This window comes from Leishmania infantum, chromosome 1 (genome assembly GCF_000002875.2).
Source record: "Leishmania infantum JPCM5 genome chromosome 1".
Classification (NCBI taxonomy): domain Eukaryota; phylum Euglenozoa; class Kinetoplastea; order Trypanosomatida; family Trypanosomatidae; genus Leishmania; species Leishmania infantum.
In genome coordinates this window covers 144,665-167,476 of record NC_009386.2, presented here as the reverse complement: position 1 = coordinate 167,476, position 22,812 = coordinate 144,665, and the positions used below count along the sequence as shown (strand labels likewise).

Genomic DNA, 22,812 nt, shown 5'->3' with positions numbered 1-22,812 from the left:
CCCCCCCCCCACTTCACACACGTGGAGCACGAAACTGGCGCTTCCGGCACTTGTGCCGCGCGTGCTGTCGCACGCTTGCACGCCTCTCTCCGCCACCATCGGCGATCGTTTTCGGCACCCACTTGCACGGTTCCCCATGTTTTTCCCTGTATATGGTGCAGCATGCAAGCGCCGCCGCGAAGAGGCAGCAGCGCAAAATAGTGGTAGAGACGGCTCCTCTGTTTGACGGCAGCCACGCGCCGTCTTGCATCCGCGCGGGGGTACGTTCGCTTCCCCTCCCCCTCCCCCACGCTATCCAGCAGCAGGAGGGGCTGCTGAGCGCGCGCGCACACACACAAATTCATCAAGGAGACGCATACCGGCTTGCCACAGAGCGACAGCAACAGCTTCACTGCGCCTCTGCCTTCTCCTGCGCGGCAATCGCGGCGTCGATCTCCGTCTGCGACGCCTTTAGCCGGTCCATGACGCGCTTCCATTCGCCCTGCAGCAGCTCTTCCGCCGCGAAGTACACGCTGCGGATCAGCGTCTTGCGAAACGACAGCGACGTGTTCAGCACCACCGGGTCCGTCTCCTTCAGGAAGTCCTTCAGGGCGTCCTGCGCGAGCATCAGCACGACATCTTCCTGCTTCACTTCGCCGGTCAGCAACGGCTCGCGGCCGATCTTCGACAGCACGTTGCTCAGACGACCCTCGCTGACGTTGTTCAGCAGCAGCGCGTTCGCGGCCGCCTCCAGCTTCGGCAGCATCGAGTCCGCCAACACCGTCACCTTCTTGCCTTTGCGCACGCGCTGCAGCGCGCCGGCACGCACGGTGTCGAGGAACGTCGCCTTCAGCTCCTGCTGCTTGCCGGGGTGCTTGAGCTCCATGAAGGAAGAGCAGCGCAGCTTGATGATTGTCGAGACCCCGCTGCTCTCCACCGCCGGATCGCCGCGGCGCACGTGGCGGATGACGACACCCTCGGCGAGGTTGCCTTCGAGCGGGTAGTTGCCCAGCCCGAGCAGCGCGGGCAGCGGTGTGATGAAGTTCTCCACGTCAAAGGCGAGGCATTCATCCAGCGTGCCGCGCACCAGCGGCTTCGCGTACAGGAGATTCGGCACCTGCGAGCACACCTCCGTGAAGTCGTCGAAGGGCAGCAGCACCACATCCTCCTCGGCACCCGAGACGGAGTACTTGACGTCGAATGCGAAGTAGTGCAGCTCCGGGCTGTACTGCGGGAACGGCTCGCTCTGTATCTCCACCCCCGAGATCGGAATTCGCTTCTTATTCGGCAGCGTGCACCACTTGGTACTCTTGGGCACCAGCGGATGCTTGTACTTGGCACCGAACAGCTCCCCGTGCAGCACGACACGGCCCATGCGGCCCGTCACGCCGTACTTGCGCTTCAGCAGCGCACACAACGCGCGGACCTGCGCCGTGAAGTCGTCGATGAGGAGGTGGTAGCCGAAGAAGTTCTCGCTCGGGTCCATGATGCCGCTGCGCTTCGCGAATCGCACCTCGCTTTCGTTGATGAGGTAGATGGCGAAGTTTGTGCCGTGCACCTTCTCGCACGCCACCCACTCCTGGCTCGCGATGCCCGTGCGCCGAATCGCGTCTATGCGCGTCTCCGTCGGCAGATCGATCTCCGCGTAGGCCGAGAAGTCCTCTTGGTTTTGGGGAAGCGGCATGTAACAGCGGCGCGGCGTGGCGAGACTCTGCGACGAGGTGGTGGTGCTGGTGGTAGAGAGGCATGGCGGAGAGACGGCGGTCGCCGATAATAGCGCCGATGCCTGGCGCCTCAAGACGCTGCCGCTTCCGCGACTGCTGCACAGGGTGGCATGACTGCAGCGTGGTGCGCGGCGCAGTGCCAGTCGACGCATGAGGACCACAAAGCAGTGAAGATGTGAGCAACGAAGGGCGTATAGGTGTGTGCACGTATGCGGAGTGGGCTTGGGGGGGGGGGGCAGCTGCTCGTAGAGCTGAGCGAGGGAGAGAGAGAGGGTGGGGAGGAAGGCGAGGGGAGACGGAGGTGTTTGGAGGGCCAGGCGGGCGGGGTGGGGGTGAGGTGGGAGTGGGAGGGCAAGGCAAGAAAACGCCAGCATCGGACATGGGCGGCGAACTCGCCTGCTGGCGTGACGCGGTGGCGCCGACGTATCCCATATGGAGTAGCGTCGTGTACGATGCTGCACACGACAAGAGACGGCCGACACACCCCATCTGCCGCAAGCGGCGGATGGGGTTGGAATAGGGAGAGGGGGTGTGGTGGAGCCCAAAGGGCGCGCGATCAGCGGGGCGTTATCTATAGGGAGCGCAGGAGGTGGGAGCTGACGCTACCGCGTGGAAAAGAATGATAGCGACGGCGACGACGACGACGCGAGGGATCACCGTCGCCCACCGAGCTCTACGCATCTCTCCCCCTTCCTCCCTCCCTCCCTCTCCTCGTCCTCGTCCTCGTCCGCCGCCGCCCCTCCAACACACTGGCTCAGAGATGCAGACACACTTCACCACCGCCACCCGTGCACACGTAAGCACACAAGAAGCGGCACGAGCGAGGGGCGGGGGTGGGGGGTGGGGGAGGGGATGCAGTCCTACGCTGTGACGGACGGCATCCACGACAAGAGCCGTGCGCACCCCGCGGCCAGACACCACGTTCAAGTGCCCGTGACGATCAAGTGTTCCCAATGGTCCACACAGAAAACACGGGCGACTAGACCTTCACCTGGACGGACCAGAACTTTAGCTTGCCACGGCAGCACACTGTCGTCAGGAAGAAGCTTGTGCCGGCGCCGGCGGCCGCAGCGTCGATGACGAGTTCCGGGTGCAGCGGGTACGCTGTCGTCGGGCCGTCGACGAGCACATACCGATCCGGCACCGAAATCGTGCCGAAGGGGACGCTGTTGCTGGTGAGGCCCAACATCAGCGAGTCCGCATGCTCCACACTGCCGGCACCCTCACCAACGCTCCACGCTGATGCCGCAGCGTTGGCGCTGTCCGGGCCTTCCGCCTCACCGGCCCTCCGCTGCTGCCCACTGAACATGTACGGCCAGAAAGAGGTGCGGTGGTCATAGGAGGAGGCAACGAGGCACACGCCGAGGTACTGCGGCATGCCGCCGCTGTTCGACCGGCCAGCGTCCTTTGCGTTGGCCGTCGCGGCGGGCACGACCACCGGCATCAAGTTCAACCGGCTGACCCAGCTGCGGTGGAACTGCTTCTTCTCGAGGATGCGCAGCCGGGCGTTTGCCGGCACGGACTCCGTGGACGACATGCGCGACACGTTGTCGTTGCCATTGTGGTGGCTCCAATCGCTGGTGTTCACGAGGAGCTGCGTGAGCAGCTGAAAGGCCGTCATCGTGTCGTCCTCGCCGGAGGCGACGAGGATGTCTGGCGTCAGCAGGTAGCGCGGCGACGTGGCGGTCCACTGCAGCGCCAGAATCTCGCCGACGGCGTTGTAGGCGGTCGGGGCAACAGAGGAGATGATCTCCATCCCGGGCAGCCGCACCAGCGCAATGGAACCGCCATTACACGATATGGCGGCCACGAGCTGCTCCTCCTCGTGCACAATGAGCGCCGACTCGACCGTGATGAGGGTCGTGATGGGCGGCAGTGCTGCTACCTCGGACTTGCTGCCGCGGTCCGCGAAGGTGATGGGGGGCAGGTAGCTGGTCCACAGCCGTGCGTAGAAGGACGGCACCCGCACTGCGATGGAGTGGATCGGCCGCATTCCGAAGTGGTGGTTGTTGAGATGCCGCAGCATCCACCCGCCTTCGCACGTGACGCCCACGATCAGCATCTGGCCATCGTCGAAGCCGACCGCGTAGAGGGACGGGGGAACGTCGTAGTAGTAGTGCGACGGTGCCGCGGCATGGGCGACGGCGTTGAAGCCGGTCGGGATGCCGTCGCTGCCGAAGGACCGTCGGCGGTTGCGCTTCGCCATGGCGGCGGACTCGACCATGCGCGTGACCTTCTTCTCGATGCCGTTCTGCACCTCTGCGATGCACGAGACGGGGGAGCAGACCAGCTTGCTGCCCGCCCCCTTGCTGCCGCTGGCGATGGAGGCGCTCGCGCTCGGTCGGCCGGCGCTGTAGTTCAGGTGCTGCACAATCCGCTCTTGCAGGAGACTGAATAAGAAGATGTCGCCGTTCTGGTTGCCGATGAGAAGGTGAGGCTCGACGCTGAAGCGGACCGGGGCGGCGGCAACGGCCTTCTTGCGGGCATCCGCGCCGACGAAGCGCGACGTCTTCGAGGCGAAGAAGACGGCGGCCTCTTCGCCGGCAACCGGAACATGCGCGAAGGCGATGCGGGTACGCCGTGGAGGCATCGTCGGGAACGGTGTGAAGGGGTCCTCCACGAGCGCATCCACTTCCTCCCGCCCTACCAGAATGAGTTGGTGTGCCGTCACCTTGCGCGTCGCAATACTGGCGGAGAGGCTCTGTATCGGCGCCGTGTAGAGCAGCTTCCCGTCCTGGTGGGCAACGAAGTAGACGGAGATGTGGTTGAAGGTGCTCGCGCTGACGAGCGTGTGCTGAACAGGGGCGTTGCTCTGCGGCGGCGTCGGCAGCGGTGGCACATTCGCCTCTGCGTTCGACAACTCCTGCGCCGTGGAGGTGGTGGTGGATGGCGCTGCTGCCGCAGCGCTGCGGCTACCAGCGCCGCCGCTCGCCGAGGCCGGCGCGTGCGCTGCCGCGTTCACCGGCGCCGAAGGCGTGCTTGCCAGCGTTGTCGGCAGCGTGCCCTCTACCAGGAGCTGCCGCAGCGCCGGAGACGAGTGGATGGCGTGGATGCCCTCCGGAAACTGAGAGAGGTGGTGCGCAATGGTGCGTGCGACGACTGACGTGTACGGACTGCCGGCGGCTCCGGCAGCTATCGTGGGTGGGGTCTGCTTCGCCTGCGCGGCGGCGGCGACGGCGACGGTGGGGGCCGCCTCGGCAGTCTTCATGATGCGGTCGCCGCGGCTCCAGCGGATCGCCAGCAATGTGTCCATCTCCGTCAGGCCGTGCGCCGGCGCACGATCAGCGTCGCCAACGTAGCTCGGGGAGACAACGATAGACTGCGGCGGCGGCAGCTCGAGGGAGCTGAGGGACGGGTTGCTGAGGTCGATGAAGGAGCCGTAGACGGCGCCGCGTGTGCTGCCGGCGGTGACGACGAAAGGGTATCCTGTGGAGGTGTACGCACTGTTGATTGCGTTCACCAGCGATGCTTCAACACAGACCTCGATGTGCGGCTCGCCGGGGCGGCATTCATTGCACCGTGCGTTGTCCGAGAGGGCGCGGCAGACCTTTTCGCAGAGCGACGACGCCGCGGCGGCGCCGCTGAGATCCTCCGGGGCGGCGTTCGTGAAAGACGATAGCGCCGCTCCGGTGTCATCGTCACTGCTGGCGTGGTGATGGGTGAGGGCGATGCGGAAGCGCCCATCTTTGATGGGCTTCCAGCCACGCCGCCGCGGCTCCGCCTCGGCGCCGTCCTTGTCCGTCGCGGCGGTGGCGGTGGCCGGCTCCGCTGGCGTGCCGGTTGGGACTGCGACTGCGGTGGGAGCAGCAGACGGCGCCGGCGAAGAAGAAGACCAGGACAGAGCGGCTCCCGCCGACTTCGAGGCACTGCTCATGACGGCGTCACAGGGATTCGAGAAGAAGGGGCCGATGCTTGCGCGCGTTCACACACACACACACACGCATGTATAGACGTGTGCGCGCTTTTCTGTATGTGCGCGTGGAAGGAAGGAAGGAAAGGAATGGTGGTGGTGGTGGTGTTCGTGGTGTGGGCACTGATAACCGTGCACAGGCGGCTGGAGTCGATACGGATGCTAATGCGCGTAGCTGCTCATCGCATCGCGAGCAGGAGAAGGGCGGAGGGAAGAAAAGAGGGAGAGAGGGCGATGGTGACGCGGCTGATGCGACACTTAGGCGATCGATCCATGCCGAGGGATACGGCGGATAAGAGCGGCGCGCGCCGCTCCGCCCGCTTCTTCATGACCCCTGCTCCGGCGCCGTTGCGTCTTCATCACCCCCGGGGGGGGGGGAGACCTCAAAGGAGGAGTAGGAGGATGGCCACGAGTGTGCGGCAGACGAGGCGAGCCGCCAGAGCTAACACACACACACACACACACATGCATATACGTACACAACAGACACAAGAGACACGTACACAGGCAGAGGGGTGGACACCCAAGCTGCTCAAAAGCCCAGGACTCTCGCTGGGCTGCGACCTCGTTGACGGTGCGCGTGCGACTTCCATGTCGCTACATCGCCCCCTTTCCGACGTTATCCCCCCCCCCCACACACACGCACACAGTGGCGTCTACAGCCCCTTGTAGTACTTGAGTGTCTGCACAGGTGAGCCGTCGCGTCGCTTGAGGTTGTGGAACCGCGGCTCCAGCTTCGAGGCTGGGATGGTCTGATGAAGGTCATACGCGGCCAGCGCCAGCGGCACGCCGAGCGTGAGGCCGAACAATTGCAGCAGACACTCGGTGAGCGCTGAGTGGCGCCTGGCGAAGGGGCTGATGCGCATGAGCGGCATCGTGCTCAGCGCCGGCAGCATCATGCACGGCAGATTCCATATGACGCGCGCGACGCTGCACTTCTTCAGACTGTCCCACCCAGCCGCGGTGCTCGTGCCGCGCGTGACGCCATCGTCGTCGACGACGCGGATACCCTGCCCGCTGCTGAGCCACTCGTTCTTGCGCATGCTCGCCAAGTTCACTGTTGCGGCGCAGCTGACGGCGAGGAAAGGCACCGTCGCGCGGATCAGCGTCGAGGTGGCCGTGCCGCTCGGGATGCGCTTCAGCCACATGGTAGCCAGCAGGCTGCCGCCGCACGCCACGACGACCGCCGCCGTGTACGCCTTCAGGATCTCCGAAACTGGCTGCTTGTCGGACGAGCGGTTGGCGTAGTTGACAGCACTGTTGTAGCTCTGGTTGAACCACTGGATCGCCACCGTGCGGCCCACGCTCATGACCGTCGACGGCAGCATCATGAATGGGACAACGAAGTAGTTGATGGGCAGGAACATTGACATGCGGAAGGCAGGGGGGATGACCTCCTGCGTGGTCGGGTGGATGCAGCTCTCAACGGCCGTGCGCGCGCGCCAGAGGTCGGCGCTTGGCACGTTGCCGGCCTGCCCATCCTTCCACCGATCGAGCAGCATCTGGTGCTTCTGAAGCGTCCTCTCGTTTTCGAGGAGCAGCATAGGGTTGATCGCCTCGCTCCAGTACCGGGCGCGACCCAAGAAGGTGCTCATCTCGTACTTGGACCCCTCCATCGAGAAGGTGGCGGCCGCCATTTTTCGTATCAGTCTCCAAGGCGCTACGTTCCTGTTGTGTGCGCGCGTGCGTGTGTCACTGTGCTTGGAGCCACACCAAGAAAAAGAAGAAGGGCGATAGCGAAGCTGAGAGCGAGGTGCACGGAGAGGGCGAGGACGGGAGAAGGGTGACGGTGGCAGCGCATCCATGAGCGCGTCGGGCCGCACATACGTGGCTTATCTCCACGCGTGCGTTCGCTTGCTGAGACGGGGGTGGGCGAAAAGCTGCGATGGCGACGCGCGCTCGTGCTTGCGATTCCCCCTGGCCCACCTACTGACCACGGCGGTAGCTCCGTGGGTGCTAGGTGGAGGATCGGGCGCAGACGGGACAGGATGGGGAGGGCCTTGGTAGCCATGCACCACAGGTTTCAGAGAGAGAGAGGGGGTGGGGTTAAGTAGGCGTGATCGCATCCTAAAGGAAAAGATGGCGGCTTGCGTGGTTGGTTGACAGGGGCTGTCGCTGCTGCTGCTGCTGCTGCTGAAAGTCGCATCCGTTGTGAGAGAGGTCAGACTGCCAGCTGTGTATGTGTGCATGCTTGAACCACCACCACCACCACCACCAGCGACGCCATCTCACCGCCCGCGGCTTGCCTCTTTAGTGATGTCCTCGGGTAGCGGGCTGAAGTCCGTCATGCAAGAAGGCAGCGCGCCACACTCCACACAAATCCGACCACGGGCTCGACGGCGCGGGAAGCCGACGCAGGAACGCCTCCGCCTCCTCGACGGTGGGCACCATGTTGATGAAGACCGGCTCTGCCGCGTCATCGCCGTCCACGTCGTCCAGTCTGCCGTCGCGCTTGCCGGCCGCCGTCTTGGTCCTCTTGTGCGGCTGCCCTTGCGCCTTCTTCAGGTGAAAGGAGAAGCTCCCTGCGTCCATCAGCGGCACACTGCAGAGCCGCACGGCGCGCGTGTCGGGGTGCTCCCAGGCCATCTTGTGCATGATCCATCGATCCAGATGCCGCGCCGCCACCTCGCCGCCGGCCAAGACGATCACCGCGTCGCAGTCGCCAACGTACAACACGAAGCCGCGCAGCAAGTTATCGTTCGCGAAGTTGCGCAGCTTGCCGAGGTGGGCCGCGGAGAAGATCGGGAAGACGCGGTAGGCGCGCAGCAGCGGTGCCTCCGTGGCGTGGCGCCGCTGATCGCGCGCGCGCTTCAGGATTTGATCCGGCAGTGCGGCAACGTGACGGTCGTGGTTGCGCCGCTGGTGTTCCAAGTTGCGCAGCTCGTACTGCTCCAGCACCTTCGTGTCTGTCGCCAGCGGGTTCAGCACACTGGAGCCGAAGAGGTTCAGGGCAAGGTTCTTCGTGGAGAGTCGGTCGTGCAGGAGGCGACTCGCTGCCGACGAGGCGAGCGCCGTCGGACCACGGCTGCTACTGGTGGTATCGTGCAACGCCCCTGCATCGGAGGCTGCCGCTGCCTTCTGCTGCGCCTTCGCCTGCTTTTCTTTGAGTCGCTCCCGCCGCTCGGCACGCAGCTGCTCTTTCGTCTTGTACTCCTTCTGGATAACGGGGTGCTCTAAGTCACGGTACTCGTAGTGCTGCGTGTAGTGCGTGTCCGGAATCACGGGGTGATGCACCAGATCCAGCTGCGCCGCCCGGATCTGTGCCACTGTGGCCGTCAGCGGCGACACGACGAGGTGTGCGCCGCCGCCGCTGTTGCTGGCGCTGCCGTAGCGCGGCATCGTCGAGGTCCAGCGGTCCCACGGCTCAATGTCGGGGACGCCGTCCGCGAAGATTTGCCGCAGAAGCGAGTTGGTCTGCGCATTGCCGCCGTCAGGGAACGCCGTGGCCGGCGCCTCGGCATGCGCGCTGCCGGCGCGGTGGCCGTCCGCGCCGCGTCCGCGCTGGCAAAAAGAGCGTAGCTGTGCCAGGTAGGCGTCGCGGCGTTGCTGCAACGCCGCCGCGGAGGTCTGCTGCTGCTGCTGCTGCTGCGCCTTTACGAGGAAGTCAAGCGCTGCTTGAGAGACCTCGAGGGACGACGGCGGTACAGGTTCGACGGAGTGTGCCGTCGAGGGAGTCTGCGGCGCTGGCTCCTCTGCAGATGCGTGCTGCTGCTGCTGCTGCGCACCGAAGACGATCTTTCTGCGTCGGGCCGGGCCGCCGCCAACGGAGCCCGCTGCGTTGGCGACCCTGCTGGTGTACCGCTGCATGACGCCCTGCAGGCCTGGGTCGAAGGCGCGAACGTCCGACACGCCCTGGTAACGGCGGCCACCGCCGCGATGCTGGGCACCCCCGTCCCCATCGTGCTCCTGCTGCTGCGTTGCCATAATATCGAGGAGACTGGGGTTTGCTCCAGACGCAGCGGACGTGGAGGCCGTGGCCCCGCCGCTGCTCGCCGCGACGGCGGAGAAGTCAATGGTGACATCATCGATGCTGAGCGGCTGGCATGCTGGCTTGCGGGTAGACGACCGCGGTTGGGCGGAGGACGAGGCGGAGGATGGCAGTGGCGGCGGCGGTGGCATTCTGCAGCGAGCTCGCCACCGAGAAAGCGAGCAAGTTCGCCTTTGCGTCTACGCTGCACAGTGCGAGGTGTTAGGAGCGGGTGGAATGGCGGAGGGGCACCACATACCCAAAACAACGATCGTGCTCTGGCTTGCGAGCGAGGGAGGCGGCGAACGAGAGAGAGAGAGGGTTGGTGGAGGGGAGGGATCAGGAGGCAGAGAGCGATATGCGCGGTGCTGCTGTTGTTGTATAGACAGATATACAGTGCGCCAGGCGATCGGCACAGAGCCTCATGCAGATCCGCACACACACACACACACACACACACGTGCGCAGCTGTGCACGCATGCAGACTTTCCCCAGCATCGGCCTCGTCGAGGACTTCGTCTTCGTCTCCCTCTCTCCACTCACCGGCCCCTGAGCCACCCTCACGACGGAGGTTGCGTTGCGTGTGGGCAAGGCTCGGCAAGATTGGTGGTGGTGGGGTGGGGAAGGGGGGTAGGGCTGGTAAGACGCATCCCACTCTTGCATCGCTTCCACGGCTTCTCTTGATTTCGTTTTCTTTTAACGTGGACGCGCGTTATCGGCGCATCACTGTTGTTAGGAGGCGATCGCAGCCGTCGTGCGCGCAGAGGGCCCCGTCAAGGAGAGAGAGGTGTCGGGTGTGTGGGGATGTCCGTCCCACCCACCAACCCACAAACACCTAAGAGTGAGAGGTACTCAGCAGCGGACACGATCTCGCGCCTTCCTCCGGCCGTCGCCTGCGGGCCCCGCGTGCGCCTGTCGGATGCTGCGCAAGACCCGCCCTCCTTCCAGTGGCAAGCTCCTCGACCGCATGAGAGCGATGCGTGTGCGGACGGCTTGCACGGGGCGCACCGAGCAGGCGCACTGTGGTCTTCATCCACTCCTTCCAGAGGGGGAGGGAGCTTGCGAGGAGAGGATGGTGGGGGAGACGTGACGCAAAGACGATGCAAGCGAGGGCGGCTGCCGTCTCGTGGAGCGGCTGCAGCGCCGCATCAACACGTCTGCATCGCTGATCCTCACCGCATATGGGACGGCAACAGCTGCGCAACCCTCTGTCGATTCTTAGCTCTTACTCGGGCAGTGACGCGAGAGGTGCGCCTCGGAGCCGCAGTACTTGCACTGATCCTTCGAGGTGCGCTGCACGAGAGGCTTCGCCTTTGCCGGCCGCGGCGTCGGCGCAGCCACCTCAGCAGCGAGAGCCTCGTGCCGTGGCTGCTTATCCACACCCACGGCAACGGAAGGGCTGACCACCGCAGCGACACTGGCGCCGTTGCTGCCGTCACAGTGACGCGTGAAGTGGTCGGCGCTACCGCACTTCTGGCAGCGGTCCTTTGGGAAGCGCGACTTGGGCGCGGTGGATGCCGCCGCGACGACGGCGGCATCCACCGCCCCCGCTGCCCTGCGCACGCTCCTCCGCCACTGCCCGCTGGCTCGCTGCCGGCGACGACGACAGTGCGGCCGTCGAGTCGGCGTCGTCGCGAGTGCGCTTGCCGGTGCTTGGCCTTTTCGGTTTGGTGCTGCTGCGCGGCTCCCCCGCGTCGGTGGTGCGCTTCACGTGGTGTTCCGGCACGGCGCCACCACTGCCGTAGAAGTCTGCCACCCGCACCCCGCTCACCACAACGTGAACAGGCCTGTCACGCCATACGAGATATGGAATATGGCTGAAGTCGAGCGACTCTCCGCCCGCCGCAGCGCCGCCGCTGCTCGGCTGGCGCTCCTGCCGCGGCGCGGACGCAGAGCCTTGTGAGGATGACCCGGGTGGTGGCGCGAAGAGGTCCGCCAGCGTCATGTGCTCGAAGGCATCGTCGTCGGCAAGGTGTTCAAGAGCACCGTGCCGTGCAGCCGCGTCAGCTGCGAGACCGCTCGCCTCTTGAGACGCAGCAGCGCCGTCTTCCGGACCCGCGACAGCGGCGGCCGCCTTGTGGATTATCGTCTCCACCTCCGCGGCCACCGCCGCGCTCGTGAGCTCCGCCACGGCAAAACGGGCTCGGCCGAAGCCGAGGAAGAGGCTCCGCCTCACCGTGTTGCAGAAGATAATCTGCAGAAAAGACGCATCCGCGATACTGGGGACGGGGTAGACGATGAAGGACGGCGTCGGGGCCGCCTCTGCGGCGGGGTCAGCGCTGTGATGCGGCTGCCGCGGTGCATGGCTGCGTTTGGTCTTCGCCATGGTTGGCGGTGCCCCCCGAGTGTATTCGCTATCTTACTGAACAGACACGAGCCAGCTGAAGGCCTTGCAGGGTTGAGACCTGCGCTTGTCTGTATGTGTGTGTGTGTGCAGCAAGACGGATGCCGGCGCAGCGGGGGGGGGAGGGGAGGCGCGAGAGAGAGCAGAGGGGTCACAGCGAGTGAATAGTAAAAGGGTGCGGCCCGTGGCGCATCACGGACGTGAGAAGGATGCGCACAGGAGAGGCGAACAAGAAGGCGGTGACGTGTGCGCACGCCGATGAATAAGGGAGGAGGGAGGGAAGCCACGCCGTCTCGACAACCCATGGCCTGCTGCCCCCCCCCCCCCGAGGGAGGCGTTGCACATGCCTGCATATGAGTGCGCGCAGGCAACGGACGCTGACGTGGAAGATGACGAGGCAGGAAGACAGACGATGTCGTTGTCTCGACTGCTGAGAGACACATCACGGCGACTGCGCCGAAGCGATGATGATAATGATGGCGATGGTGAACACACGACTACATGAGGCTGCTCCGGATGACGGTGCCACCCCATATACCACATACACACAGGACAGACGTCTGCACTGCTAAGCCGTCTTTCGCATTCCTCTATGCAGTCGCTGCTACCACCACCCCACTGCACGTGCGAAGGAAAGTGACAGACAACGAGTACATCAAGGGAGACGACGGAGTAAGAAGGGGGAGGGAAGGCTATGTCGAACATCTTGCCCGTGTCTGTGCCAGTGCGCGTGCACAGATGTCACGAGGCGTGGGTGGGAGTGGGGTATGAGCCGCCTCCGCGCGCGCGCGTGAAGGACGCACCACATGAGGGAGAGCACGCAAACACCGGCCCTCCCTCCCCCTTGCCCGCATACGCGCTTCACGGAGATGGCTCACCACAGAAGAGACACAGATGCGCAGACATAAAACAGACGCCAAGACACACCAAACAGCGCACACGCGTACGTGCGAGAGAGAGAGAGAGGGGGAGGAGAGGGGAGGAACCACTTCCTGTGCTCGTCTTGGCATAGGAGGACGTCCGGGGAGGGGAAAGAGGAGGGGAGGGAAGGGCTATGATACATCACACGCCAAGCGAAGAGAAGGAGCCAGCCGAAAAAAAAATGAAAGGGCATCATGAACGACCACACACACACACACAAACCACACGCGAGGGGATAGAGAGGCAGACAGGAACGTGCGCTGGACTGTGCGAAGAGTGAAAAAGAAGAGCAAAGACGTTGTTCAAGAACGCGCATCCGCGTGCAAGAACCGCAGCAAGACGCTCGCTGCCGCCGTCTCTCTGCGAGCACGAGGTTGCCGGCAACACCAGTAGCATCCGCGGTGGGAGCAGCAGACCACCACCACAAACGCCGAGCAAGGCGTGCGTGAGCGCAGGGGGAGGGGCGAGACGGTGAGCGAGAAAAGCAACAACGACAACACGTACACACATATACATACGGACTCAGCAGTCCGGCTGCCAGTCCGGTGGCAGCATCACCGGTATCCCGCGCCGCGGCGGCTCGGCGCGCTTGAGAAGCGACGCGTCCGCGTTGCACAAGCCACGCAACCGCACCGCGTACACCCGCGTCTCCTTCGACTCCGTCGGCAGACGGTACGCTGTGAAGGGCCGCTGGCAGCGGCGGTGATCTTGTTGCGCATCGTTGCTCACGTCCCCGCCCCCTCTCGGCCTGAGGGGGCTTTGGTGAGGGCTGTCTCTGGCGTCGCGCCCATCTCGACGATGGCGCTGACCCCCTTCGCCGCTGCCGTAGTTGCTGCCACCAGCGACAGTGCTGCCGCCGGCATCGCCGTAGGTGCGCAGGTACGTCGGCGAGTCGGTGCTGTTGCTTGTCCGGTAGAGTAGGTGCAGCAAGGGGTTCGAGTCGGACTGCAGCTGCGCGTTTCCGTGGCTCGGCAACGGTGAAGAGGTCGACTGAAGGCCCTGGCGTTGCCCGGCTCGCGCGCCGGCCGCGGCTGCAGTAGGAGATGTCTTGGATGTGGCTAGGCCACGGGCGCCGTCAGGGCTGCGTGTCTTCCCCGTGCCCTCGAGGTCGTGCCTGAGTTCCATCGGCGAGAGGGCTGGCGGCGGTACCGCTGTCGTGCTGCTGTGGTACGCAGTGCTGCCGCTGCGCCGCAAAAAGGTGATTGTGTCCGCGAGCGCCACCTCCGTCGCCGCTAGCGGCATTGCACCGGCGATGCTGTCGTTACCAGGGGACCGCGTGATGGCGCGCTCCGATGGTGGTCCCGATACACCATTGCCGCGGTGACCGCGGATGTGCGGCGCTGACGCGCACACCGCCATGGGCGATGTCGCCGCCGTGGTGTGCTGCGTGGTGCCACTCATCCCCTCGTCCAACGATGCGGAGTAGCGGTCTGAGACGATGCCGGCGGTGCCGAGATTCTGGCTGCCGCTGCTGCGCCGCCCTGCTGTTCGGCGAAGACGCGACTGCACGTAGGACGGCCTCAGGCTGTAGGCCAGCTCGCACGTCGGCAGCTCCGTCTTCGTGGCGGCCGCCGTCGCGGTTGCTGACCAAGCTTTTCCTCGATTAAGGATGAGGTCTGTGTACACGCCCTCGGCCATCGCCAACGCGCGCTGCTTGGCCGCGATGGAGGGCCCCACGACGTCGCAGCACGTTTCTCCTTGCGCGGTCGCCGCTGTGTTGACGTAGTCGACGCCGCCGGTGGTGCTGGCGATCGTCGCGGCGGCCCTCGACGTTTTGTCGTCGTCATCGCAGGTGTAGCTCTCGACGCCAGCGGCGTATAGGTAGGTCGCCGGCTGCTGCTGCTGCTGCTGCTGCTGCGCTTTCTGCGACGACGTCGACGGCTTCGAGAAGCCCAGCAGCTCTGCCCTCTTCGCATCAACCGACGCCTGCAACTCCCTCGCGCGCGACTCGGCGGCGTTGCACGTGACGGCCAGCACCACCCTTGCCGTGGAGGGCGTCCGTTGGACCGGCGGCAACTGGTCGGCTGCTGCGGCAGCGCCGTCGCCGCCACCAGGGCGACCACGACGCGACTCCATCGAACGCGGCAGAGGCTCACAGAAGAGAATCGTGTCGTGCAGGTAGGGCACGTACACCCCGCCTCGGCGCGCGCTGCGGAGCAAGCCACACGCAGAGGCGGAGGTGTGGGGGCGCGACTGCGACACCGGCAAGTGCGCGCTCTTGCGGAAGTAGTTCTCGACGAACGTGAAGCCGGACTGCTTCCACGCGTTGCGCCGATCAGCGCTGCCGCTCGCCGCAGCCTTCCACACAGGGGCTGTCGCTGGCCGTGCTGAAGACACTGTGGTGGCCGCGGCGTGGGTACGGCGCGCGGAAGCCGGGTGCTCCTTCGCCACGGGGTTGAAGATGCGTCGCAGCGGGCGGCGCTCCCCTGTGGCCGCGTCGAAGTCGGACTCCGCGAAGTCGTGCCGCCACTCGAACATCGGCGCGCGCTTCTGCGCCAGTCGTTCGCGGACGCACTGTCGCCGCTCCGGCGGCGGCACGAAGAAGTCGAGCTGGACGCGCGACGTCATGGTGGCGGTCGGATGTGCAGGTCCGCGGCAGTAGCAGCCGCAATGCACGTACACACACACGCACACACACAAGCCACCCCTCTCTCTCGTGTGGGGAGAACGCAAGGGACTCGCGCACGTGTGTGCCCCTGGATGGTGACGAAGGAGGGCGAAGGGTGAGCGATGGGCGTGCGCACCTGATTTTGTGGACCCCTTCGGTGAGCAGCACGATGATGTGGGGATGTGTCGGCGGCGTGGTTCGTATGGCCATCACATGCGATGCAGCGTAGACGGCGAGGGAGAAGATTGCGTGCGAGTGTGTATGTATGTGGGTGGGTGTGTAGGGCGGTTAACAGACATAAAAGACGTACATCCGCGAAGACGCGCACGTGCGCATCGATGCACCGGTAGAGGCGTGGGGAGGAGGGGCAGAACGGCGACGAGTCAGAGAGGGAGAGAGAGCGCTCAGGTGCTGTACCGTGGGCGTGAGGGAGGGGAGAGGAAGGTGTCGCCGTTGCGCACTGCTGACGAGTTTCGCGTCAGACGGCAACGCACATACGCACACGCTCGATAGGCGCCGCACGGATACACGCAGCGGCGAGCGTGGTGGTGATGCGTTCACCTCCATCCGTGTGCGCTACGCTGTCCATGCGCCTTGCACACGTCCAGGGAAAGGGACGCTGCATCGCTCTCGTGTGCTTCTCGCGCGGCGTGATGGTTCGTGTGCCCGTCACAACAACGTTGTAGATAAGGTGTATATCGACACAACACCCTGCCCGCTGCGCATGCGCTTGGCAAGCTCCGCTGTCTGGCGCGCGGGTAGAGGGCCGAAGAGAGGGCCCCACAACACATGAGCAACATATGGAAAGGACGCGCAGACATGGATGGGTGAGGGGGGTGGGTGGGTGGGACAGGGCAACAACAGCAGCAGCAGCAGCGCTGTGTGCGTGAGGGCGGGAACCGCACACATGCTATGCAGTCGCCCCCAACCGCTCTCCCGCCGTGCGGGGCTGCCCGTCAGTCCTCGTCCGCGAAGAGCTCCTGGATGACGCCTCTGTAGCGATAGTGGATCGCAGGACGGAACAACCGCCCCGTCGCGGTGCGTGTGTGATGAGCCGCGTCCCACACGTCGTACAGGACGCGGACGTGCCGCACGCGCTCGTGCGGGGCGGCCTCGCCGTGCTGCGTCGCCCACGCCGCGAGCGAGGCGGCAGCGGCCTGGTTCAGCGCCGGATCGCCCAGGCACTGTGGCCAGCCCTCACCGGCGAACGCAGCCCAGTTCAGCAGCCGTTGCGGTGAGGGCGACGACGGCAGCGGCGAGGTGGGCGAACTCGGTTGAGAGTGCGGCGACGGCAGTGCCGCCGCAGCCGCGGCGGTTGTCTGAAGAAAGTCGCGCAGGCGGCGCTCATCAGTAAGGACGAGGGCGCAGACGTACCGCCGATACGGATGCACCAGCACGCAGACCCCGCCCTCCAGGCAGAGCGGGTGCTGCGCGTAGAGCGCCTCGAGTGGCTCGAGGGCGATGCAGTGACCGTTGCTCGTCGTGGCGTGGTGCGGGCGCAGGGAGGCGATGCGACGGAAAGAGCCATCCGGGCAGCGCTCTACGACTTCCTCGGTGTGCAGCCAGCCGCTCTTCTCCAGCACCGCCGCCGTCCTCTCCGGTTGCCGGTAGTATCCGGCCATGACGGTGGGGCCGCGCAGCAGCAGCTCACCCGTTGGCCGCTCTGACTGATGGGTCCAGCCGCTCCAAACAGGGCTGCATCCACCGCTCGAGGCTGCCGCTGCGGTGGCGGCGCTCCCAACAAAGGCGGCGCCGGTGGCGAAGACGTCGCGCATCTTGACGTGCACCGGCCCCAGCGGGCCGCCAATCGAGTCGAGCTGCGTCGCGCAGTACGCCTGTTGCAGTCCGCAGCCAGCAGCCTCCGCGACACCGTACGACTGGACGAGGGACGCCCCGCACACGACCTCGACGTACTCTTGGTCCCGTGGGTGCAGTGCGGCGGCGCCAGGCCCGCCACGGATGAGCACGAGCCGGCAGCGGCCACCGAGCAGCTTGCGCGAGGGAGCGAAGATGGTGGAGAGCAGGAACGGTGTTTGCAACCCGCGCCGCATCGCCTGCCGCCGCGCCTCGTAGGCGGCTTCAAACAGCAGCTGGCGATACCCCGTGGACACCATCGACTCAACGGTGCGGCGCAGGCGCGCCAGTGTCGCCGGCAGAGCGGGAAAGATGGTGGGCTTGTACTCGGTGAGGTCGCCGTGCGGACGTGCCCACGTGTCGAAGAGGGTGCGGCGCGTGCCGTAGCACACGAGGAGGCCACGCAGGAGCGATGCTGTCTCCGCCACAAACTCGCAGACGTCGTGCAGAGGGAGGTACGCCATGTACGACGGCCGCCCCACTGGCGCTGTACGGGAGCGCAGCGCGGGCATGCAGGCCGTCGTGTAGCGGGCTATGCGACTGCTGCCCTGCCCACCGCGTCCGGCGCTCTCTGCGGTGCTGAAGCTGTTTTTACTGGTGATCGCAGTGCTGGTAAGCGTGTCGCCTCCTCCAGCCACGCGACGCAGCCCGTCGTCGCCGTCGACGTCGGTTGAGTTAAGGTATTCGTGGTACGCAGCCACGGATGCCTTGACGGCGCCATGCGTGAGGAGGACGCCTTTGGGATCGCCTTCCGTGTAGAGGATAAAGGCGAGGTCGTCTGGCTGGAGAGGTGCCAGTGGCAGCTGCGGCAGGCCGTCATCGATCATCATCAGCGGCGCGGCGATCGTTGGGGCGCTGCCTGCCAGAGCCGATGCCGCTGGCAGCGCGCCTGGAGAGCGAACGCCGCTCCCACGCAGAGGCGACGCTGTTAGTGCATTCCTTTCACGCAGCGGCACCGACGCGCGCCTTGCTGCATCGTTGGCGGCGAACCTTGCGCTGCCGCCGCTCTTGCCATCCCTCGTGGCGGCGGCGACACCGACCAGCATAGTGGGCGTCGTGTTCGCCGCGCAGGACGTCGCGCACGCTGTTGCTGTACCGCTGTCACTGACGGCCTCGGTGGGGCCGGGCCAGGCGCTGGTGGCCACGGACGCGGCACTCCCGTCCTGCGAGGCTGCCGCCGCGAACGCGGCGCCGCGCAGGTCATCCGTGCCGATCCCGCCACATAAACGAGGACGACGGAGGGAGGCGCTGGACGGCGGCGAGGACGCGACCGCATTCCCACCAACGCTGGCGCCGGCGGCGCGTGCGCCGCGCTGCTGCGGCTTCAGGTGGCGTAGACGGGCCTGCTGCTGATGCTGCAGCCGTCGCTCTCGCAACTTGCGCTGACGCCACGCCTTGAGTTTCGTCTCGCCATGCATGAGCACGTCGCTCCACCAGAGTGCCTCCTCTTCTTCGTCCTCACCTTCTTCGTCCACGACTTCATCGTGCCCCTCCGCCGTCACGTCGTGCGCCTGGTGCGACGGTTGCCGCTCGCGCATGCTCGTGCGCGACCACCAAGACCGCGGTGCCGCGGCGGCTGACGCGTGGCCGTCACCGCCGTCGCTGCGGCCTCCGCGCGGAGGCCCGGCGGAGCGGATGACGATAAACATGGGTGAGGGTGCAGGCTGTTTCGTTCGCGGCTTCGCTGCAGCGCGCTCGGACGTCGCGGTCGCCTCGGCACTGTCGTGTTTGCCACGTTGGCCCGTCCGTGTCGCGGCCGCTGCCTCACCGCTCGCGCATGCGCTATGCGGGCGTTGGTCGTCGCCCTCCTCACCGCCGTGGCAGTCCGTCATATCGTATGCTGTCGTGGGTGTGACGGGGGCTGGCGCGCGAGCGCTTCGAGCCGCTGCTGCGGCGGCGTCGTAGTGCCGGCGCAAATCGCGATGCACAGTGGGGCTACACACGACTGCCTTCATATCGGGGGCGGTGTCCATGGCGACCCGTGCCATGGTCCGCGCCGAGCTGTCGAAGACGACGACAACGAGCCCAACGCTCCAAGCCGCGTAGCACGTGACGAGCCACTCCCATCGCGTGTCTTCCACGATGCCGATCAGGTCACCAGGGCGCAGGCCCGTGCTGCGAAGACCGAAGCCGAACGCCTCCACGCGCGACCACCATACAGCCGCGGTCATGTACTGTTGCGGGCCAAGGTAGTAGAGCGACAGCGACTCGGACTGCTGCTGCGACGAGGGTGGATGAGCTTCGGTGCCGCTGCCGCCATCACCGTCTGGGAGAGCGGAGGGGTGTGAGCGGCGCTTGCGCGGCGCATCGCTCACTGGCGGGCACGACGTGTCGTCCTCGGCCTCGCCGCGCGCGTTGTCCACCCGGCTGCCGCCGCCGTTGTGGAGCCGCCGCCACAGCGGGTTTTCCGGCGGCAGCGCCGTCACGCGATCAATGCTGCGCCAGCAGACGTACGGCGCGGCGCTGATGCGGCGGCACGCGGCCGCCATCTCCTCCACCAGTGAAACGAAGCGCCCGGCACCGGGCTGCAGCCCTGACGGGGTATCCGCCGCCGCCGCGGCGTCGTGCGCATCGCCGTCGAGGCCTTCTCCCGTCTCCAGCAGCGCGCGTGTTATGCTCGCGCGCAGCGCATCATGGAGGCTCAGCGGAGTTTGTTGAGGGCAACAGAGTGCTTTCAAGGCTTGCTGTTGCGGTGGCGGCTGCGTCGGTGACCACGCGGCCATCTTCATCGCCACGCCCCCGCCGCGGACGTTCGCGGAGGCGCCTAGCAGAAAGATGCTCGGGATGGTGGGCGCGACGCTGCCACCTAGAAGCGGTGGCACCGACGGTGCGGTCAGCGCCGCTGACGACTTCTCCGTGTACAGAGCCGTACGCAGGTTTAGGTAGTGGTCGCGCAACACGGGCATTGGCACATGCGCCATCTGCGGCGCCGCGTAGACGGCGCTCTCTACGTCCCGGTATGCCCCTTCGTCCTCGTCGAAGAAGTATTGGAAGGCGTCTGCACAGTCCATCGGGCCAAGCTCGTCGTCATCGATGTCGACGCTGCAGCCTGCGTCGTTCGCTTCGTCCGGCCTCGCGGCGGCAGCGTTGTCACCTGGCAAGGCCATCCTCTTCACGGTGTCGCCGTCCTTCGCAACAGGCGCATCCTGCGATGTGAGCGTCAGCCCACCGGCCGCTGCGAGCGTCGGCATCGAGGCCACCGGCAACAGCATGGCGAGGGGCGACTCCGTGCCGTTGCTGCACTGCCCCTTCGACGGAGCGGTCGGTGCCAGAGGGGCGGCGGCCGTGGCACTGGGCATGAAAACCGTTGTGGAGGGCAGGGAGGGGCAGTTTTGAGGCTGCGTCGGCGGTGTGGCCGAGGGGGAGCTCGCCATCCATGCCGATGACAGCGGTGGGACTGTGGGGAGGGTGTTGGTGCAGAGAGCGTTGTCCACTGCCGGCTTCTGTGCCGCACGGTTCTGCAGCTGCGGATGCAACGAATCGGTCGAGGGCGGCGTCGGCGTTGACTTGGTGGCAAGCAGGCGTGCAAGGAGCAGACGCGAGATCGCGGCTGCCGCATCGCCGTCGGCATCAGCCGTGGTGACACCCGTGACGCCTCCCTCCTCGCAGACCTTGGAAAGGTTGAAGAGTTGCTTTTCAGCTCCTCGCATATCACTCACAACACCAGCGAAGGATGTTGAGGACGGGGTGCCTGCGTTAGTGGGCTGCACGCGCCTCGCCACCGGTGGCCCAGAAGTGGCCTCATCGCCCACCGCGTCCGTCGGCACCGTGGCGGTGGTCGAGGTCATGAGCGAGCTATGCTGGTGTGATTGCCGGCCGTAGGCGCGCGCATCGGGCAGCAGCGGCACCGAGCACGGCTGCCGACACGAAACATACTGGTTGTGCTGTGTAGCGCTGAGGTTCGGGTAGAGAGACTGGTTGTTGCGGCACTGCAGCAGTGTCACGAGCAGTGCACCCATCGAAGAACGGTGATTGTGTACACACACTCACGTGCACGCACCAAGCGTTGGATCAACACGCGAGAACACACCGACGAGAGAAGGGGTCCGAACAAGGTAGACACGCTGCACGAGGTGGAGGCAACGGCAGCGAGCAGGACAGCAGCAGTGCACGCGATCAGCGAGCGGCCTGCTGGGGACTGGTGAAGATGAGACCAGTACAGGATCCTGAGCTGTGTGAAAGAAAATGGAGGCAGACAGCGACGTGTACTCGGGGAGGGAGGGAAGGAGGGAGGGAGGAGGTGCGCGCGTGCGGTGATGACTACAGGAATGAATTTTTTTTTTCGTTGCATGTGTGTGTGTGTGCATGTGTGTGTGTGGGTAGCTGTGCTTGATTGGATGGCTGCACGTGTTGTGGTGTGCAGCGCTCACACATGTACACACAGTCACAGACACACACGTACGACGAAAGGTAGACGGAGGCGCGGGTGTAGGTGTGTGTATGTGTGTGCGCGCGTCCGTGTGGAGGGAGGAGAGCACGAGGGGGGAGGGGAAGAGGGGGAGGGGAAATCGATCCTTGCTCCAGCATAGAATGCCCGAACGACATAGGGAGAGAGCAACGCCACGAAAGAGGCGTAACCAACATGGCTCACGGCACGGCACACAGGCACGCGCACAGACGACGATGCAAACAAGTTCATCCTCGCAAGCGTGTCTACGTGCCTGCGCAGATGACGACTGACGCGCTCATCGAGGAGCCGCCGAGTAACGGTGAGGTGGAGGAGAGGGAGGAGGAAGGTGCAGTGGCAGTGACCGCATGCTGCACGGCAGAGAAGAGGCATGCGCAGAACACAATTCGCTGATCTCCCGGCTACGCGTGGAGGACTGAAGAACGAAAAAAAAAAACGTGTGTGACCTGCTGCTGCTCGTGCGTCGTCTCGCGACTCGCTCGCGCTCGACATATTTATTTCTTCGCTAGGGGGGCTGCGGCCTCGAGCCCCCTCCCCTTCCCCCCCCCCCACAGGCAGCACCTCCGCGCGTTCCAGCCCGAGGGCCGCGGCCCGGCACAGCTGCGTGGGAGTGTGAGAGACCTCCCTAAGCCTGCCAACGAAGGATTACTCTTTCCACGTCTAAACCTGAAAGGTTCTGGAGGCGGTGTGTGTCGGCTGAGTGCACGCTCGCCGTGCGCATCGTATGCAAACGATCAGGCCCATCAAGCGGAGAAGCTGCCAGCCCGCATGCACGTGAAACACAGCGACGTTGGCATATGCACTCTAGCAGAAGAAAAGGCAGCTCTGTGGCGTGTCGTCTTCCTGCGTGGCAAGCTTCCACCCCTGTGAGCAGCTCACTATCGTCTCTTGTACGGCCGATCACCGGACCACTCGACGGGCAGCCCTGCCTTCAGAGCTCTTTGAGGGTTCTCGCGGCTGGTGCTGCCCCTCGGCGCGGAGAGGGCTGCCAGGATCTTCTTCGGCCCGCTAGTGCCTCTGCTGCCTAGTCCGCCCTTCACCTCTCACGTAGTGTAAGGCGGCGTCTGAACTCGCCTGCTGCCGGACTCGGTGCACCC

General features: G+C 65.4%; 7 protein-coding genes across 7 annotated transcripts; all 7 read right to left on the bottom strand.

The window, feature by feature from the left end:
- Window positions 1–388: 388 nt before the first annotated feature.
- LINJ_01_0610 (mitochondrial RNA editing ligase 1) lies at window positions 389–1,663 on the bottom strand (the record flags this gene model as incomplete). The annotated part of the gene is made up of 1 exon (XM_001462637.1): window positions 389–1,663. The coding sequence occupies one exon, from the start codon at window positions 1,661–1,663 to the stop codon at window positions 389–391; it is 1,275 nt and encodes a 424-aa protein (XP_001462674.1).
- A 1,019-nt stretch (window positions 1,664–2,682) lies between these two features.
- LINJ_01_0600 (conserved hypothetical protein) lies at window positions 2,683–5,577 on the bottom strand (the record flags this gene model as incomplete). The annotated part of the gene is made up of 1 exon (XM_001462636.1): window positions 2,683–5,577. The coding sequence occupies one exon, from the start codon at window positions 5,575–5,577 to the stop codon at window positions 2,683–2,685; it is 2,895 nt and encodes a 964-aa protein (XP_001462673.1).
- A 692-nt stretch (window positions 5,578–6,269) lies between these two features.
- Window positions 6,270–7,250, bottom strand: LINJ_01_0590 (putative tricarboxylate carrier; the record flags this gene model as incomplete). Its single annotated transcript, XM_001462635.1, has 1 exon — window positions 6,270–7,250. One exon carries the CDS (start codon window positions 7,248–7,250, stop codon window positions 6,270–6,272), a length of 981 nt encoding a protein of 326 aa, XP_001462672.1.
- A 613-nt stretch (window positions 7,251–7,863) lies between these two features.
- Window positions 7,864–9,732, bottom strand: LINJ_01_0580 (conserved hypothetical protein; the record flags this gene model as incomplete). The annotated part of the gene is made up of 1 exon (XM_001462634.1): window positions 7,864–9,732. The coding sequence occupies one exon, from the start codon at window positions 9,730–9,732 to the stop codon at window positions 7,864–7,866; it is 1,869 nt and encodes a 622-aa protein (XP_001462671.1).
- Window positions 9,733–11,042: 1,310 nt separating this feature from the next.
- LINJ_01_0570 (conserved hypothetical protein) lies at window positions 11,043–11,906 on the bottom strand (the record flags this gene model as incomplete). Its single annotated transcript, XM_001462633.1, has 1 exon — window positions 11,043–11,906. The coding sequence occupies one exon, from the start codon at window positions 11,904–11,906 to the stop codon at window positions 11,043–11,045; it is 864 nt and encodes a 287-aa protein (XP_001462670.1).
- Window positions 11,907–13,367: 1,461 nt separating this feature from the next.
- LINJ_01_0560 (conserved hypothetical protein) lies at window positions 13,368–15,413 on the bottom strand (the record flags this gene model as incomplete). The annotated part of the gene is made up of 1 exon (XM_001462632.1): window positions 13,368–15,413. The coding sequence occupies one exon, from the start codon at window positions 15,411–15,413 to the stop codon at window positions 13,368–13,370; it is 2,046 nt and encodes a 681-aa protein (XP_001462669.1).
- Window positions 15,414–16,409: 996 nt separating this feature from the next.
- LINJ_01_0550 (putative long-chain-fatty-acid-CoA ligase) lies at window positions 16,410–21,266 on the bottom strand (the record flags this gene model as incomplete). Its single annotated transcript, XM_001462631.2, has 1 exon — window positions 16,410–21,266. One exon carries the CDS (start codon window positions 21,264–21,266, stop codon window positions 16,410–16,412), a length of 4,857 nt encoding a protein of 1,618 aa, XP_001462668.2.
- Window positions 21,267–22,812: the final 1,546 nt, after the last annotated feature.